This window comes from Brassica oleracea, chromosome C3 (assembly GCF_000695525.1).
Source record: "Brassica oleracea var. oleracea cultivar TO1000 chromosome C3, BOL, whole genome shotgun sequence".
NCBI classification, from domain to species: Eukaryota; Viridiplantae; Streptophyta; class Magnoliopsida; order Brassicales; family Brassicaceae; genus Brassica; species Brassica oleracea.
Window position 1 is genome coordinate 5,772,930 of NC_027750.1, and position 14,983 is coordinate 5,787,912.

Genomic DNA, 14,983 nt, shown 5'->3' on the forward strand with positions numbered 1-14,983 from the left:
CCCTTATAATCTCCGATAAACGTGCTCTTACCTCACATTTTATGTTTCTCTCATATTTTTTTGACTTTTTCTTGCTATTTTGTTGTATAGAAACTGGGTTAGAAATTCCCACTGCTAATGAGCAACATTATCGACAGTATGTTCCCATTAAATATCTAGCTAATACTATCAAAAGTAATATAATTATTTTATAAATTAAAACATAAAAAAATGAACCAATGAAAGAGATACAAATGGCACTAGAGTATGCTAAAAGATTCTTAGACCATCATTAACGGTAGGGTCTTAGCAATAGGGTCTTAGCAAAAACTAATAGAATATTTAGTGGGTTCCACTAATTTTTAAAAACCGGGTTCCTAAAGTTGTGATATAAAGACCGACATTCACTTGTTTCTTACACTGTTTGCGGGCTTCCACTAACACGTGACGGTTCGCGATTGGTTCGCCTTTTAATTTTTTTTTTATCAGATAAAAAAAAATCAAAAAAAAAATTCTTATGAAACCGTGCAGATCCATCTCAGCTCTTAGAGCATTTTTATCCCTAAGAACCCAAATGGGTTTCTTAGGTTTTTTTGTCTAAAAAAAAATTAAAAAGCAAACCAATCGCGGATCGTCACGAGTCAGTGGAGCCCGCGAATAGTGTAAGAAACTCACTAAAATCAGTTCTTAATTAATAGTTTTTGTAACCGATCCTTAAGGGTTTTGTAGAGGTTCATGCACCAAGAACCTTACGAAAGAACCCGGATAAAGATGCTTTTAAAAGTTGTCTGCACCTAACCGATCCTCACTGTTCCACTCCACTTTCTCTTTTTTAAAACATTAAATAATTATCAGGAACTTGTTGTCTTCATCTCTCAGATCATCTTGCTAATACTCTTATTATATATAACAAATCAAACTCAGATCATCTTGCTAATACAATTTTGAAAATTTCACCTTATAGAAACATGGAGATTTCTAATGGAAAATTTTAATTATTTTAATAAGAAACTAAGTGAACCGATAATCAGTTACCAAAATTACTCAACCGTATATAAAGTATAGGCATATTCATAGTTTGACTTCAATTCTTTTTAATCACAACATCATCGCTAAAAATTGTAAGATTTTTGTGACATTTCATGAGATAGACCTCACATCTGAAACAGTGTTTATCTATCTTCTTGTACTGATGGAAGGCTAATTTCCACCTTCATTTCCAAAGGTTGGAGACCATTTATGCGGATTCTATCGTTATCCACGTCTCTGTCCTTAATGAGTCCCAACTCAGCCCCTATAGATTCAATTGTTTGATCGTTCCAGTAGTGGAGGTGGATATGAGTTGTGGACCACAGGTATACTTGCATGGCCTGAAATGCGCTCTGTGGAGTGGATGGTTCGTGACGTTGCAGCTTATAAGGTCCCAGAGTGTGCCCCGGTGACGAGGAGGTATTCGACATAACAAGTGTTATAAGGCGATTTTGTAGAGGCTACATCTTTTTTTTTTGTTTTAATGAAAAACATATTACATAGTTGGATGTGTTACTGATGATTTTGCAACTACTTCTAACGATCTGAGATGAAATCAGCGTGTGGCTTTTGAGAATGCCATCTGTAATGTTTAAGATTTTTTGTTGCCTTAATGTTTCTGTTATCAAGCTTTCTTAATATAGGAGAGAAGCTAAGGGAGAGAGGAAAAAAAAGAAAACAGAACAGAAAAGTTCGTACCTTTGGAATTTCATTAGATCTTTTAATTTCATTGGATTCAAATCAATTGGATCCGATCCATGTTTCTGCAACTGTACGAGTCATGTTGTGAAAGGTCTTAGCTTTTGATCATATGAAACCACGCGAAGACTTCTTGCGCAAGTAAGCTTTACCCGTTGTTAGATATTACGTATAGATCCACATATGTTTGAATGTTTCAGTTTATAATTAGGTTCTTGATCCCATTTGATCTAGGAATCTTTTGTTGGTATTGAATCTATTTATCTAATGGAGGAAGCATCAACGTCGACATCAACACCGGTGGCTGCGAAGCCAACCGTTGTTAAGAAGACAATGTCGAAGCAATTTACCGGAAAACGTGAAGATTCGCCGCTCCACTCCGCTGTAAGACGCGGAGATTTCTCTGCGGTGAAGAAGATTCTGAGTGATCATATTGAATCAGAGGAGGAACTAAGAGAGTTGTTGCAGAAACAGAACCAATGCGGTGAGACCGCGCTTTATGTGGCGGCAGAGTATGGAGACGCCGAGGTGGTTGCAGAGCTCATTAAGTATTATGATTTAGATGATGCAGAGACCAAAGCTAGAAATGGGTTTGATCCTTTCCACATTGCTGCTAAACAAGGCGAATTAGGTATGCAATTTTGGTTTTCACATTCTGAAAACGTTATTCATTATAGTTACACTTTTCAATGTATTCATAATGAATGTATACAAAAATGTAACCACAAAAAAAAAATCATTTATTAAGCTAACAATACTAGTTTGTAACGTTTTTATGATCATTATGTTGAACCTCTATTTAACCAACGTGTTTTTGCTATTTAATCTTTGACAGTTTTGTTCTACTACTAATCTAATATACTTGTTTTGTTTAATCTTTTTTTGGTCAAGATTTTATTTAAATATTTACTTTATGGAAGTTGAAACCTTTTTTTATGTTGATAGAGGTTTTGAGAGTACTAATGGAGGAACATCCGGAGCTAGCAATGACGGTGGACTTATCAAATACGACAGCTCTACACACGGCAGCAGCTCAAGGACACGTGGAGGTAGTGGAGTACCTTCTTGAAGCCGCAGGGAGTAGCCTAGCGGCGATTGCAAAGAGCAACGGCAAAACGGCTTTACACTCAGCGGCAAGGAACGGTCACGCGGAAGTAGTGAAAGCTATAGTGGCTGTTGAGCCAGACACAGCGACAAGGACCGATAAAAAAGGTCAGACGGCACTTCACATGGCGGTGAAAGGACAAAGCCTTGATGTTGTCGTTGAGCTAATGAAAGGGCATCGGTCCTCGTTGAATATGGTTGATTCTAAAGGGAACACTGCGTTACATGTTGCTACTAGGAAAGGTCGCACTAAGGTACGTACGTTCTTGCATGTTAACATGTGTTAATGATTTGTGTTATTGTAATAATATAATTTATTGAGATTTTAATTAATGTCATTTGTAGATAGTGGAATTGCTTCTAGAGAACAACGAGACAAGCACAAAAGCGATAAACAGAGCCGGTGAAACGCCACTCGACACGGCCGAGAAAACCGGCCACCCCCAGCTAGCCGCGGTTCTCAAAACCCGCGGCGTTCCCTCAGCTAAATCCATCAACAACACTACTCGCCCAAACCCGGCGCGTGAGCTCAAACAAACTGTGAGCGACATCAAACACGAGGTTCACGACCAGCTAGAACACGCAAGAGAGACAAGGAAACGCGTTCAAGGAATCGCCAAACGCATAAACAAAATGCACGTCGAGGGTCTAGACAATGCCATTAACTCCACCACAGTCGTCGCCGTTCTAATCGCCACGGTCGCGTTTGCCGCTATTTTCACCGTGCCGGGACAATACGCTGACGAACGGAGTTCCCTCACTCCGGGACAATCTCTTGGAGAAGCTAACATCGCGGATAATCCAGCGTTTGCGATTTTCTTTATATTTGATTCCATCGCTCTTTTTATATCTTTAGGGGTTGTCGTGGTTCAAACATCGGTGGTTGCTATTGAGCACAAGGCGAAAAAGAATATGATGGCTATCATAAATAAGCTGATGTGGCTAGCTTGCGTTTTGATATCAGTAGCGTTTTTGGCATTGGCGTTTGTGGTCGTTGGTGAGGACGAGAGGTGGCTAGCGGTTGGAGTAACGGTGTTTGGTGCGACGATAATGCTCACGACACTTGGGACTATGTGTTATTGGGTCATTAGGCATAGGATTGAGGCTTCGAATGTAAGAAGCGCGAGGAGAGAGTCAATGGCAAGAACGAGACAATCAGGATTGATGGATTTTTCTGGGATTTTGACAAAGAGAATGTATGCTATTTAGTGATCAAGAGACAAAGAGTATGTGTTGAGTTAACGTCTCGATCTTGATACCGTGTGGAATAAATAACGAGGTTATTTCTTGAAATCTTTGTTTGTGTTATTTGGTTTCGTGGTCATCATTACTAGTGTTAACATTTAAAATCAAAGTCTTCTTATTCTAAACAGAACATGTCAATGATATAACATTTTAAAGAAATAGTTTAAAAATTTTAAAAGTAAAAATATATTTCAATCGAAACATGTTTTTGATGCAATTTTATTATATTTGCTAGTTGATAAGTGAATGGCGTCACCCGCTTTCCAAAATAACTTTTAGAAATTAGCTTGTGTCGACAATTTTTGTTAATGTATTATAATTTTATTTTGTGATATGCTAAACCACTTGTAAAAAACTGTAACTATATACACTTGTCTAACACAAACTTACATATTCAACTAAACCATATATTGATCTTGGAAAATTAATAAAATTTGTATCAACACCAAAAAAATTTAATATTAATATTTTAGTAGCAAACATCTAGTTCCAAAATCAGGTTTGAACACGGTGTAATACAAAATAGTATAGCTACTTACTTACCTATATAATTTGAAGATAATGATAATAAAACTAGATTGAAATGGTTACAGAGAATAGTAAGTATCACTGATATGAATGAAATAATCATATACATCAACAAACAAAATTCACATGAAATGAGTTAGTTTACAGCGATTTGACGAATATATGTCAGCGTATCTTTATCCTAAATATAATTGTGAAAGTTAATTTTTCAAAAACATTATCTAAATAGTCAAAATGCTAAAAATGTGACAAAGAAGCTGACTTTTGGCTCTTATAACTCTTTTTGAACAAAGGCTGTGCAGCTCATCTAGATTTGTAAGCAAAGTTATTTCTCTGTTGATACTTACCACTTTATATGGCCGTATTTGGCATACTTGATGATTTGGAACAAGAAAGATGTCATTTTATTTAAGCATAAACTTCTTTTGTCAACAACTTTTTCATTGTCTATGAATCATTTCTCATCAGTAAAGATGTGTTTGCATTATTGTAGACCTCATCTCGTCTAAATGGAGAAATAGAAAGGTATATGTTCTCTTGAAAATATTTGGTTTAGGTTTATTACATCATTTTAATATTAATTTGAGTGATACATTCTGAGTTTATTCGCCAAATTGAAAAGAAAATAGTTGATTTTACTTTCAAATGATTCATTAATGACAAAAGTTGTTGATTTTTATATTTAAATGAAGTAACCAACGGATATTAATCCATGAAAGTTTTGTTGTTTATCATTAGTGTCAACATTAAAAATTATACTCTTCTTTCTCTATGGTAAATATTTTCTTTTGTTACAAAACTTTCAGGTCTTTATCAAAGAAAATAGAATAAGCATCTAAAAAACCAATATCCGATGAAGTCAATTTGGTATGTTTCATCCTCATCTTCTACAAGATAGTTGTAGAAGAAATCGTGGATCCCCTAATATGAGAAATCGCATTCAAACAACTCTGTGAAAGGTAAAAGGTCATGGATGATTGGCCACTCCACGACGGTGTTCGATAGCCACTAGTCATGTTTGTTATACAAAATGTTAGATACAAGGTTTTTAAGAAATAACTTCCATTTGAAACATGATTGATGCAATTTCTAAATTAGCTAGTTGATAAGTGAATGACCTCAACCTTTTTCTAAGTATAGCTAACGTGCTATTATTTTATTCTTTAATTTATATATATAAACCATGTTTTGATAATGGGAAATAATAAATTTTGTAACATCATCATCATTTTAATCTAATATTTTAGTAACAATATTAAACTCTAAAAATCAAGTTCCAACGGGTGTAAACATATAGCATAGTGTTATTGATATATCTTTTGAATATAATGGGAAATAGATAAATCAGCTACTTTGTTGATTAATAGTTAAACCTAGAGGACAATGGTTAAAGAAAATCCAATGTATAACTGAACTGAATGAACAGTACTTGAGCAATAGAAATCACCTGAAATTGAGTTGGTTTAACACACCAGCTTGTGGTTCTACTTTGTAATTTTTTTTTTCAGAAAAAAGGACAATATCAAATGAATGAACAACTTGAAATCATTGTGTATCTCTGCACTTAAAAACAAAACTATAATAAATCATCAAGCTGCTATTACTATACTCATAAAAACCCTATTGGTCAATGATGATACATTGTTACATCATCATGCAACATATTTGAAGTTATGAAACCACAAAGACAACCACAGAAATAGACATTATGAATTATTTTTAAAAAATTTGGGGAAATGATGTCAACATCAGAGCTGAATCATAACGACATTATCTTGCCATTATAAAGCCACATCCTCATTCCTAAAATCAAGAAACAGAACAAGTAGTCCATACCCCACTTTTGTCTTCTTCCATGGAGTCTTCTCTTCTTCTCCGTTATCAATGGTCTGATCTTCCTTTAGACCTTCTTGAATTGATCTCCGACCGCCTTAACGACGGTTCATCAGACACCGTTGATCGCCTCTGTCTCCGCTCTGTATGTGCCACGTGGCGTCGCTCTCTTCCTCTCTCAAACAAAAACACTAATCCTTTGTGTAAATTTCCACCTCTCCTCCCTTTCTGGTCATCTTCATCCTCTGGCTTCTTCATTCTGAAACAGAGCAGTGTTTACAAACTCGAAGCTTCACAAAGCTGGTTGGTCAAGCTTCAGGAGACATCTCCAGGGAAAATGCGAGTCTTGGATCTCTTCTCAAACGACAGAATCTGTTTCAAACCAGAGAACTTCCCGGAAAAAATCGACCTGCGGGAATCTCATGTGAGATTGGTCCGTAGATCTTACCGAGTGGAGTACGCAAACAAAGGTGGTGGCGAGATGTCTTCTTTCTGGTCACTGAGCTCCGACAAAGTGGTGGTTCTATCTTCAAGGGGACACTCTGCTGTAATAGCCATCCACAGTGGTGGAAAGCTAGGGTTCTTGAAAAGCGGAGACGATGAGAGATGGAGGATCTTGGATAACTCGTGGAACGTGACTTACGAGGACATAATGTCCTACGGAGAGAACTGCATCGTCGTGGACGATAAGGGTAGAACCGTAATTTACGATGTGGAGTTCAAGGTGTCCGATTTGGCTGAAGGTTTACCCGGAGGAGGGGGTCACAAGAAGCATCTGGTGGAATGTCACGGCGGAGAAGTGTTTCTTGTGGACAAATACGTGAAACACGTGTGGTGCAAGTCGGAGTTTTCGAAGTCTGCGGTGGAGTTTAGAGTGTATAAGCTGAAGAGAGAAGAGAAGAGATGGGAAGAAGTGAGAGAACTGGGAGATGTGGCTCTGTTCATTGGTGAAGATTGTTCTTTCTCCGTTGAGATTATGGACGGTGATTTGGCGGGAGGAGGTTGTATATTTTATAGAGATTATAGGAATGGAGGAAGAAGCAGAGGGGTTTACAGTGATGGTGATGGCGTTTTCAATATGGAGTTAAAAGACGCGGGGAAATCTTGGGTTTCATACTAAGCCCAAATGTTAAAGCCCATAATGTGTCTAGGCTTATTCGAATATAATAGTTGTGGTTGTGGAAGCGGTCAATAAACTTAGAATTTCTCCTTGTATCAAGCAAAGCACGTTTATTTCATATTTCTCAAATGTTAATTTTACAATATCAGGTAGTTTAAACATGTTGAGTACTTTTGATGAGTACAACATCTAACGTTGGATTTGGCACCAAAGTTTTTCAAATGGAGAAATAAATTAATTCTGTTTGAAAAGAATCGTATTATTATTATCTTTATACAATAAGAATGGGCCAAAATAAGACCCGGAGCTTAAGTTAAATCATAATTTTTTTTTTTTTTTAACATTATTAATACACTAGAGAGAGAAATAGCCCTAATTTATTTCTTAGAGGCGCCGCGACGATCTTTCGGGCTTTTTTCGCGATGAAGACAGTCACCGGAAGTGTTAACAGTGCGAAACCAATCTCCCTCTCTAAGGCGGCTACGCTTCTCTCCGGCTTCGTTTCCTCTGAGACCCAGGCCTCTCCAGACGTTAGCGCGTACCTCCGACGCGTATCTGCTGCCTTCACCGAATTAAGGAGCTTCCACAGAGAGATTCGATCGGCGAATCAAAAATCCGAGCTCCAGGAGCTGGGGAGAGCTAAGGGGATTGATGATTTGGTGGAAAACGGAAATTTGACCGGAGATGAATCAGTTCATGGTCGGAAACAGGATAAGAAGAAGAGCAAAGTGAACAAAGAAGAAGATGTTGTTGAGGGGAAGGTGATGGTGAAGTTGGAAGACGAGGAAAGGAACAAAGAGAGAAAGAAGAAGAACAAAGATGAAAATGCTATTGACAAACAGTTGGAAGAAGAGAGAAAGAAGAATAAGAAGAAGAAGAGCAAAAAGGAAGATGTTATTGACGAGAAGTTGGAAGAAGAGAGGAAGAGCAAGAAAAAGAAGAAATCATCAAAGGAGATTGATGCTTGAAGGTTTTGTTTTAGCTCAAGGTTTGCTCAACTTTTCATAAGTTTTGGGTCAAATGTAGCTAAAGATGTCCCTTGGTGACTATTACCGATTTGATTTTTGGGAACACTCTGTTATGCAATGGAGAGTTATTGTTGTTTTACTTACCCTCTTTGCCGTTACTGTATTTTGAAGTTTCTTGAATGCATAGTTGCAAGTAGTCTTTAGAATTTCAAACCTGAAGATGGGCACTTGAAAAAGCTTTAGCATTCCCTCTAGAATGTTTTATGTAAAACTCACTTCTTTTTACACACTTGAAAGTCTGATGCTTGAACCATTGAATGCATAAGACTTCATAATTGCTATGCAGTGAAGTTTTTTTCCTTAAATCAAGGTAGCGAATCCATTTTCAAACCGGACAAGGCATGTATCTCCAACTGACAGTGTGCATGATTCATTAGTTGCTTTATGATTCAGCTTCATACTTATCGATAAGAAGGCTACTTTTGAGTTCATAATAACTTGACCTTATTAGACACCTGTAATCCTTGATGCAGGTTGAGGAAATCTGTGGGAAATCGTCCTTCCCATGAACTTGTGAAAGCGTCAATGATGTTGTTTAACTCTTGTAGATGTGGGCGTTGTAGCATTGTTTACACGGACCATCTGATTCAAACTATTTTGTGTATATTTTCAACAGTTACCCTGTAGAAGGTAAGCCCCAACTTTTGCAAATTAAATTGTGCATACATATTAATTTAGCATGGTATTACATTACATAGATGTACACTTACAGAAAACAGAGCTTTGCGGCAGTAAATAATTGAACAGGAATTGACCTCATGTCAAACTGATAAATGGCCGGGGAAAAAAAAGAATAGAAAAAATGCCTGAAGCTTGGAAGAAAGAAGAGACAAGAAACAAAATGAATGAAGCAAGAATCATCAGCATTTGGGCAAGTCTGCAGGAGGAGGAAGAAGTTTCTGATCAGGCTTATCTCCATCAAGCACAAGCCAAGCCATCCTCAGACCCCAACTGGTATGTACTTCCAAGTGACAGTGCATGAACCACACTCCTGTCCAAACATTTTAATTTAAGTTATTATCCTCCTCTTAGATTAAACTAATGTGCTTATTATTACCTGGATTATCTGCAATGAATCTAATAGCAGCCCATCCACCAGATGGCACACCTACCGTGTTCCTCTCTATTGGGTCAACAAGGTTGAACTTCTTAGGATCCTCCTTCGCGTCAAAGTTCCCAAACCCTTGGCCAACGACAAAGAAGTTGAACCCGTGAAGGTGAAGAGGATGGCTTTCCGCACCAAGAATGCTAGTATCTTGCATCACCAGCTCTACACTAGTGTTATAAGGCAGAACCATCACGTTTGTCCCAGTGCTAACCATTGTGTTGTTAGGTGGGGTGCCTGTGTAGTTAAAAGGCACAATGGGATTCCACGGGAAGTTCGGAGAATACACTCCGTTAGATTGCCCAGAATAGTGAGACTGAAGGAGAGCTTTCGTTGGCATTGTGAAGGAGATGTTGCTGATCGAAGCAGCAAACATTGTGGTGTTAGTAGGACCCTGGCACGTCTGGTTGTTCTTGTGGTTGCAAGGGTTTGTTCCCAATCCCACCGTGAAGAAGAACTTCCGATCAACCTTCAGAGGCACGTTTGCCGGGTATCTCTTGCTGTTCAAGCTTCGCAGCTTGTTGCTGAACTTGGTAGCGAAGTTTGTGTCGTTTAGAGCAGGGAGTACTGGTGTGAAGAGGTGAAGATTCTTCTTGATAAAGGTCTTTGTATGTTTAGGTTGTTCATATTCTAAGATGCCTGCAACTGTAGAGTTATCAAAAGTTCCCTGACCTGTGACGTATGGTCTAGCAGTCATCAAGAAAGAGGCCTTCGGGTAACTTTGTTTTGTCTTCAGCAAGAGGTTTGTGGTTTGTCCAGGAGCGATTAAGATGGTATCCGTCTCAAACGGCTTGACGTAGATCGCATCAGCTTCAACAACTGTAACCGTGTGGTTTGCTATGCTGAAAAAGAGCTCGTCGTTAAGTGCCGCGTTGATTAGTCTTAGAAGGTATGTTTTTCCTGGCTTCACTCTCAGTCTGAAAGTATCTTTAGCTGAGCAGTTGTATAGCGGACCAGGAAGACCGTTGATCGTGTAAGCATCAGAGACATTAGGACCACCTCCTGTTTGTGTTGCTTGGCGAATGATTGCCTCAGTGTCTGCGTTGAACCACTCCCCTGAAAATCTCAACCATAAAAAAAATCAGTAATAATGTTTTGAAATTCTCAGTTTGTTAGTCATCATCCTCACCAAAGACCACGGGAACTTCTTTGTGAGGTTTGTGAAACGGGTAAGGAACACCGTGTTTGGGAAGAATGATAAGAGGACCATAAACTGTTGCTCTGAGCCATGAAATGTGAGCATGGTACCACAGAGTGCCTCTTTGACCAACAACGGTGTAGTTATAGACATAGCTTTGCCCTGTCTGAATAGGACATTGGGTTATGTAAGCTGGTCCATCAGCCCAACCAGACCGTAATTGCCTGATCCCATGCCTGAGATTTTCAGGGATTAGTAATCAAACATTACTATTAATAGTGATAAAAGTGTTTTAAAGATTATTATTACCAGTGGAGAGAGATATTGTTTGGCACATGGTTAACAACTTTGATGAGAAGCTGGTCACCTTCTCTAGCAATAAGCTTAGGCCCTGGAAACTTCCCGTTTACAGAAACTAGGCTCTTTGTGTGGCAAAGGCGTGTCACGTTGTGCATTTTTATCTGCCAAAAGAAAAACAAAACATCTAATCATGTCATCTGCAACCCTTCAGGTACAATCACAACATTTTTACACAGAATAAACAAATCCTCACGTACGTCCAGCGTATAATGCCTTGTTTTCCCAAATGCAGGTTCAGGAAGAAGAAGAACACTAGAGAAAACAGCAAATAGAAGCCAAAACGCCATTTTTGGACCTTAAGGCGTTGATTATAGCTGGTAAGGCTGCTGAACACTCTGCCTCTGTTATTATATTTCTATTTTCTTTTGCTGTAGATTGTGGATTCATTGTTTCAACATTTAGTGTATATATAGGAAGGAAAGTTAGGTGTTTGTTTGCTTGGAGATGTTGAAGAAAAAGATTTAGTAGTTGTTTATGTAAAAACAAAAAGATAATTGGTAGAGAAGTTTGTGTAATTGGAGACTCTCGAGACAAGGACTAGTTGTTAGAACATATATGAACAGCTTATGAATGAGTGGTGTCAAAGATAAGTCAAACTCTTTGACCCTGTTTAATCCCTCAAAACTCTAGTTTCCTTTTCAATGTTATGGCGTGGATTGTAAATATGAATTGCAAAGTTGCCAATTTTAGTTTCTTTTATGTGATTTAGATGATTTGGCAGCTTTGAGTATATTGGACTTCAAATTCATACATGAGAAAGTAAGTAACTTGGACCAAATGTGGCAGTTGATATCGTTTGATATAGTCACTGGCCAAGTGTTGTTTTAGACCCGACAAAAAGGGTCTGTGAAACAGAATTATGCCCACAGTTTTAGGAGTGTTGTAAACTTCTAGAAGGGTAGCTTTTTTTGGTTAGCGGTTATGTTTTTGCTAATTGAATTTCATCATTTCATAAGCATTTTAAGTGATAAGTACTTCATCTAATTATTAATTGTTTAATTTTTAATTTGAAGGTGTGAATTCTTCAAGGAGGTTAATCGATGTTGAGTTAGTCTCGTAAGCTAAAATTGCTTGGGGATTAAGCAAAGAGAGGGAGATTGTAACTATCATAGAAGGTCACGCTTAGGTTAGATATCAAAATCCATGAAGGCTATTGTTCAGGATGTACAAAAACATTGAGGAAGTCTCGAATGAAGTGTTTGTAATTTTATTTTCCAAGCAATTGACGTAACTCCCTTTTAAGTTCGTATCCTCAAAGGCATGCCAACCACATATGCTTCTCTCTCTATAAACAACTACATATTCATATATTAGTTTTTTTTTTTTTTTGCAATAATAATCTAGGGAAATTGCACTCAGTACATATCAAACAAATTATAATTAACTATCTAACCAAAAAAAAGTTGACCACAATATTCGACCTATTTTCTATTATATATTCCAAAATGCACTTTCAATCGATCGGTGTAACTTTTTTCTATTTTGTTCTTGGTTTTATTTTATTTTCTTCTTATTCTTCTTATTACATATTTTTGTTTGTCTTGATATCAACGAAAACATAAATCATAATAGCTTTTTTTTGCTAGATTATCACAACCATCGTTACCACTAAGATTCTATGGTTGATTATCATCATTGATGATTAATGTTACATGTGTCTCGTGTTTGTACTCTGTTGTGATTTCAAAGGAGTGTCAATGTATCTGAAAAAAGGAGATGAAGAAGATGATATTTTCATCAACAAATGCTCTTATTTCTTTTTATACTATTTTACATATGATGCTCAACTAATGTAAATAGAACATATATTTATATACTATTTTATATAAGATCCATACTAGGTATTATTTATTTAACAAGTAAATGTGATTTCAAATGTAATTTATAGATTGTATTTGGGTTTATAGGATCCTACCTAAGGTTTAGATTTACTAAGTAGGGGTTTGGGTATAGGAGGGTTCGGTGGTTCATTATTTACGTATGTTGTGTTACATCTATATTATATTTGCATTATCTATAGGATTATGTTCTATTTGAAGTTACTTACTATACTGTATATTTGTTTTTCATTCTCTTTGACAAGTGTGTTGTCTTTTTCTGCATATGGTAAATAAATTGGTGACGTTGTCTTCTGCTGATGATTTGATGGTAAATAGTTTACAGGTCACTCATGTCCATACCATAGAATTTAAGCACGTGATTAGGTGAAAATAGAATACTTGTATCAACTAGTTTCCACATGTTTTTACTGAATACCGTGAAACCGTATGCGATTATTAGAACTGTAACGTTAAATAGTATGCAACTATACATGTATATACCATCTGAAACATAGAGGATATGACTATATCATGTGAAACACAAACGTCATCTCGCTTCGCTCTACGTGACCGGAAACTTGTTCTTAAAAAGGGCAAAACCGGACTTTTATTGGGCTAATTGTCATCGACTTAATTATGTCAAAATCACCGGTATATTCTTAATTTTCTTTTGTGTTTTGTATATACACCAAATTCTCCCTATAATCTATATATGCAATGTTTGCTTGTTATTCGTCTTTCATATTTATAGTATTGACAATGTGAAGTCGATCTACAATCAAAATATGATGTAGACAAGATTGCTAACAAGTAGTTACCAATTCATCCCCTAACCATGCTAAGTCGGTCATTAAAATATGTAATTTTCTTTGATAAAAAAAATGTAATTTTCTTTTGTGACATTTTTTTTGTCACCTTCTTTTGTGACATTCTAGAAAAGAAAAATCAATTAAGAAATGTAGAAACTGAGAAAATGGTTTGAGTGAAAGTCTTTCGAACACAATGATGAATGACAAGTTCACATCATTAGTGTGTAGTTCAAACCATTTGTATTTTTACAATTATGTTTTAACAATACTTTAGTTGGTAACTCACAATCAATAGTAATCGTAATTATAGTTCTACATATTTATTCAGCTACGCTTGTGTTTCTGTCCGGGTAACTCACAGTGTCACACATTATTTAAAGAAAAAATTACATGTAGACATACTTTTTACTTATCTATTTACATCCACACATATTTTCAGCATATGAGGTATCTTTTTCTTGTAAATTTCCCAAAGAGCCCTTATAACCTAAAATCTATTTTTCCATTGACTCATCAAATTTTAATCAGCCGCATCTACTCTCTTCTCCGATGATTACAATTTTTACAGCCGACGTTTTACACAATATAATAAGGACCGTTAATGGAAGAGGAAAAGCTGGAGGTGGAGATGCTAGTAGAGAAGAAAAGGTGGAGACATGGTTACGGTGGAAAACATAATGTTTTTGGTGGTCATGCTAGTGGCAGCGGTAGAGGTCGGGTCTTATGTGGTGGTGAAGGAGGAAGAGCTGGACGTGGAGCCGTGGATGTGGATCAAAAGTTGGAAGGTATGGAGGAGGTGACGGTGGAGGAGCTAATGGCTTAAGTGGAACTTCTGTAATTGGATATGAAAATTGTGGTGGTGAAAGAAGTGGTTAGCAGTCATGGAGCCGGTGTAGGGTCTTATCGTGGTAGTGCTTACGTAGGCAGGTAGTGGAGGAGCTTATGGCAGAGGAGGAGGAGCTAATGGCATCAGTGGAGCTTGCAGATGTGGATATGAAAGTTGTGGTTGCGAAAGAAGTGGTTAGCGGTCATGGAAGCGGTTGAAGGTTTTATGGTGTTGGTTTTTACTAAGGCTGAAGGAAGAAGAACCAGAGGTGGGGAAAGATCAACAGTTATACCCTCTAGTGGCGGTAGAGGAAGTGGTGGTGGAGAAGCTTATGGCGGAGGGGGAGTTTATAGCGGGATA

The 14,983-nt window shown here is 37.2% G+C and overlaps 4 protein-coding genes and 2 long non-coding RNA genes across 6 annotated transcripts; 5 read left to right on the top strand and 1 right to left on the bottom strand.

Moving 5' to 3' along the window:
- The first annotated feature begins 1,738 nt into the window (after positions 1–1,738).
- LOC106333404 (ankyrin repeat-containing protein At5g02620) lies at positions 1,739–4,156 on the top strand. Its single transcript, XM_013771854.1, has 4 exons — positions 1,739–1,848; positions 1,942–2,338; positions 2,653–3,065; positions 3,157–4,156. Exons 2-4 carry the CDS (start codon positions 1,975–1,977, stop codon positions 4,018–4,020), a joined length of 1,641 nt encoding a protein of 546 aa, XP_013627308.1. The 5' UTR covers positions 1,739–1,848; positions 1,942–1,974; the 3' UTR covers positions 4,021–4,156.
- Positions 4,157–6,418: 2,262 nt separating this feature from the next.
- LOC106333375 (putative F-box protein At5g60060) lies at positions 6,419–7,639 on the top strand. The gene has a single exon (XM_013771829.1). It carries the CDS (start codon positions 6,440–6,442, stop codon positions 7,535–7,537), a length of 1,098 nt encoding a protein of 365 aa, XP_013627283.1. The 5' UTR covers positions 6,419–6,439; the 3' UTR covers positions 7,538–7,639.
- Positions 7,640–7,880: 241 nt separating this feature from the next.
- Positions 7,881–8,685, top strand: LOC106332005 (protein MNN4-like). Its single transcript, XM_013770453.1, has one exon. It carries the CDS (start codon positions 7,960–7,962, stop codon positions 8,503–8,505), a length of 546 nt encoding a protein of 181 aa, XP_013625907.1. The 5' UTR covers positions 7,881–7,959; the 3' UTR covers positions 8,506–8,685.
- A 305-nt stretch (positions 8,686–8,990) lies between these two features.
- On the top strand, positions 8,991–9,347 carry LOC106329431. Its single transcript, XR_001267816.1, has 2 exons — positions 8,991–9,195; positions 9,278–9,347. It is a non-coding gene; the product is annotated as an uncharacterized LOC106329431 (long non-coding RNA).
- Positions 9,208–11,470, bottom strand: LOC106329429 (laccase-17). Its single transcript, XM_013768081.1, has 5 exons — positions 11,366–11,470; positions 11,118–11,269; positions 10,800–11,044; positions 9,623–10,726; positions 9,208–9,556 (listed from the first exon to the last, which is right to left on the bottom strand). Exons 1-5 carry the CDS (start codon positions 11,453–11,455, stop codon positions 9,426–9,428), a joined length of 1,722 nt encoding a protein of 573 aa, XP_013623535.1. The 5' UTR covers positions 11,456–11,470; the 3' UTR covers positions 9,208–9,425.
- On the top strand, positions 11,231–12,408 carry LOC106329430. Its single transcript, XR_001267815.1, has 3 exons — positions 11,231–11,319; positions 11,401–11,485; positions 12,182–12,408. It is a non-coding gene; the product is annotated as an uncharacterized LOC106329430 (long non-coding RNA).
- Positions 12,409–14,983: the final 2,575 nt, after the last annotated feature.

Bases quoted from the DNA above. Each gene is read 5' to 3' on its own strand.
- LOC106332005 (XM_013770453.1), top strand. From the start codon at position 7,960: ATGAAGACAGTCACCGGAAGTGTTAACAGTGCGAAACCAATCTCCCTC.
- LOC106333375 (XM_013771829.1), top strand. From the start codon at position 6,440: ATGGAGTCTTCTCTTCTTCTCCGTTATCAATGGTCTGATCTTCCTTTA.
- LOC106333404 (XM_013771854.1), top strand. From the start codon at position 1,975: ATGGAGGAAGCATCAACGTCGACATCAACACCGGTGGCTGCGAAGCCA. The intron at 2,339-2,652 runs GTATGCAATTTT...TTATGTTGATAG, and splicing joins TGCTAAACAAGGCGAATTAG to AGGTTTTGAGAGTACTAATG. The intron at 3,066-3,156 runs GTACGTACGTTC...TGTCATTTGTAG, and splicing joins CTAGGAAAGGTCGCACTAAG to ATAGTGGAATTGCTTCTAGA.
- LOC106329429 (XM_013768081.1), bottom strand. From the start codon at position 11,455: ATGGCGTTTTGGCTTCTATTTGCTGTTTTCTCTAGTGTTCTTCTTCTT. The intron at 11,045-11,117 runs GTAATAATAATC...TGAAAATCTCAG, and splicing joins AACAATATCTCTCTCCACTG to GCATGGGATCAGGCAATTAC. The intron at 10,727-10,799 runs GTGAGGATGATG...TGAGATTTTCAG, and splicing joins AGAAGTTCCCGTGGTCTTTG to GGGAGTGGTTCAACGCAGAC.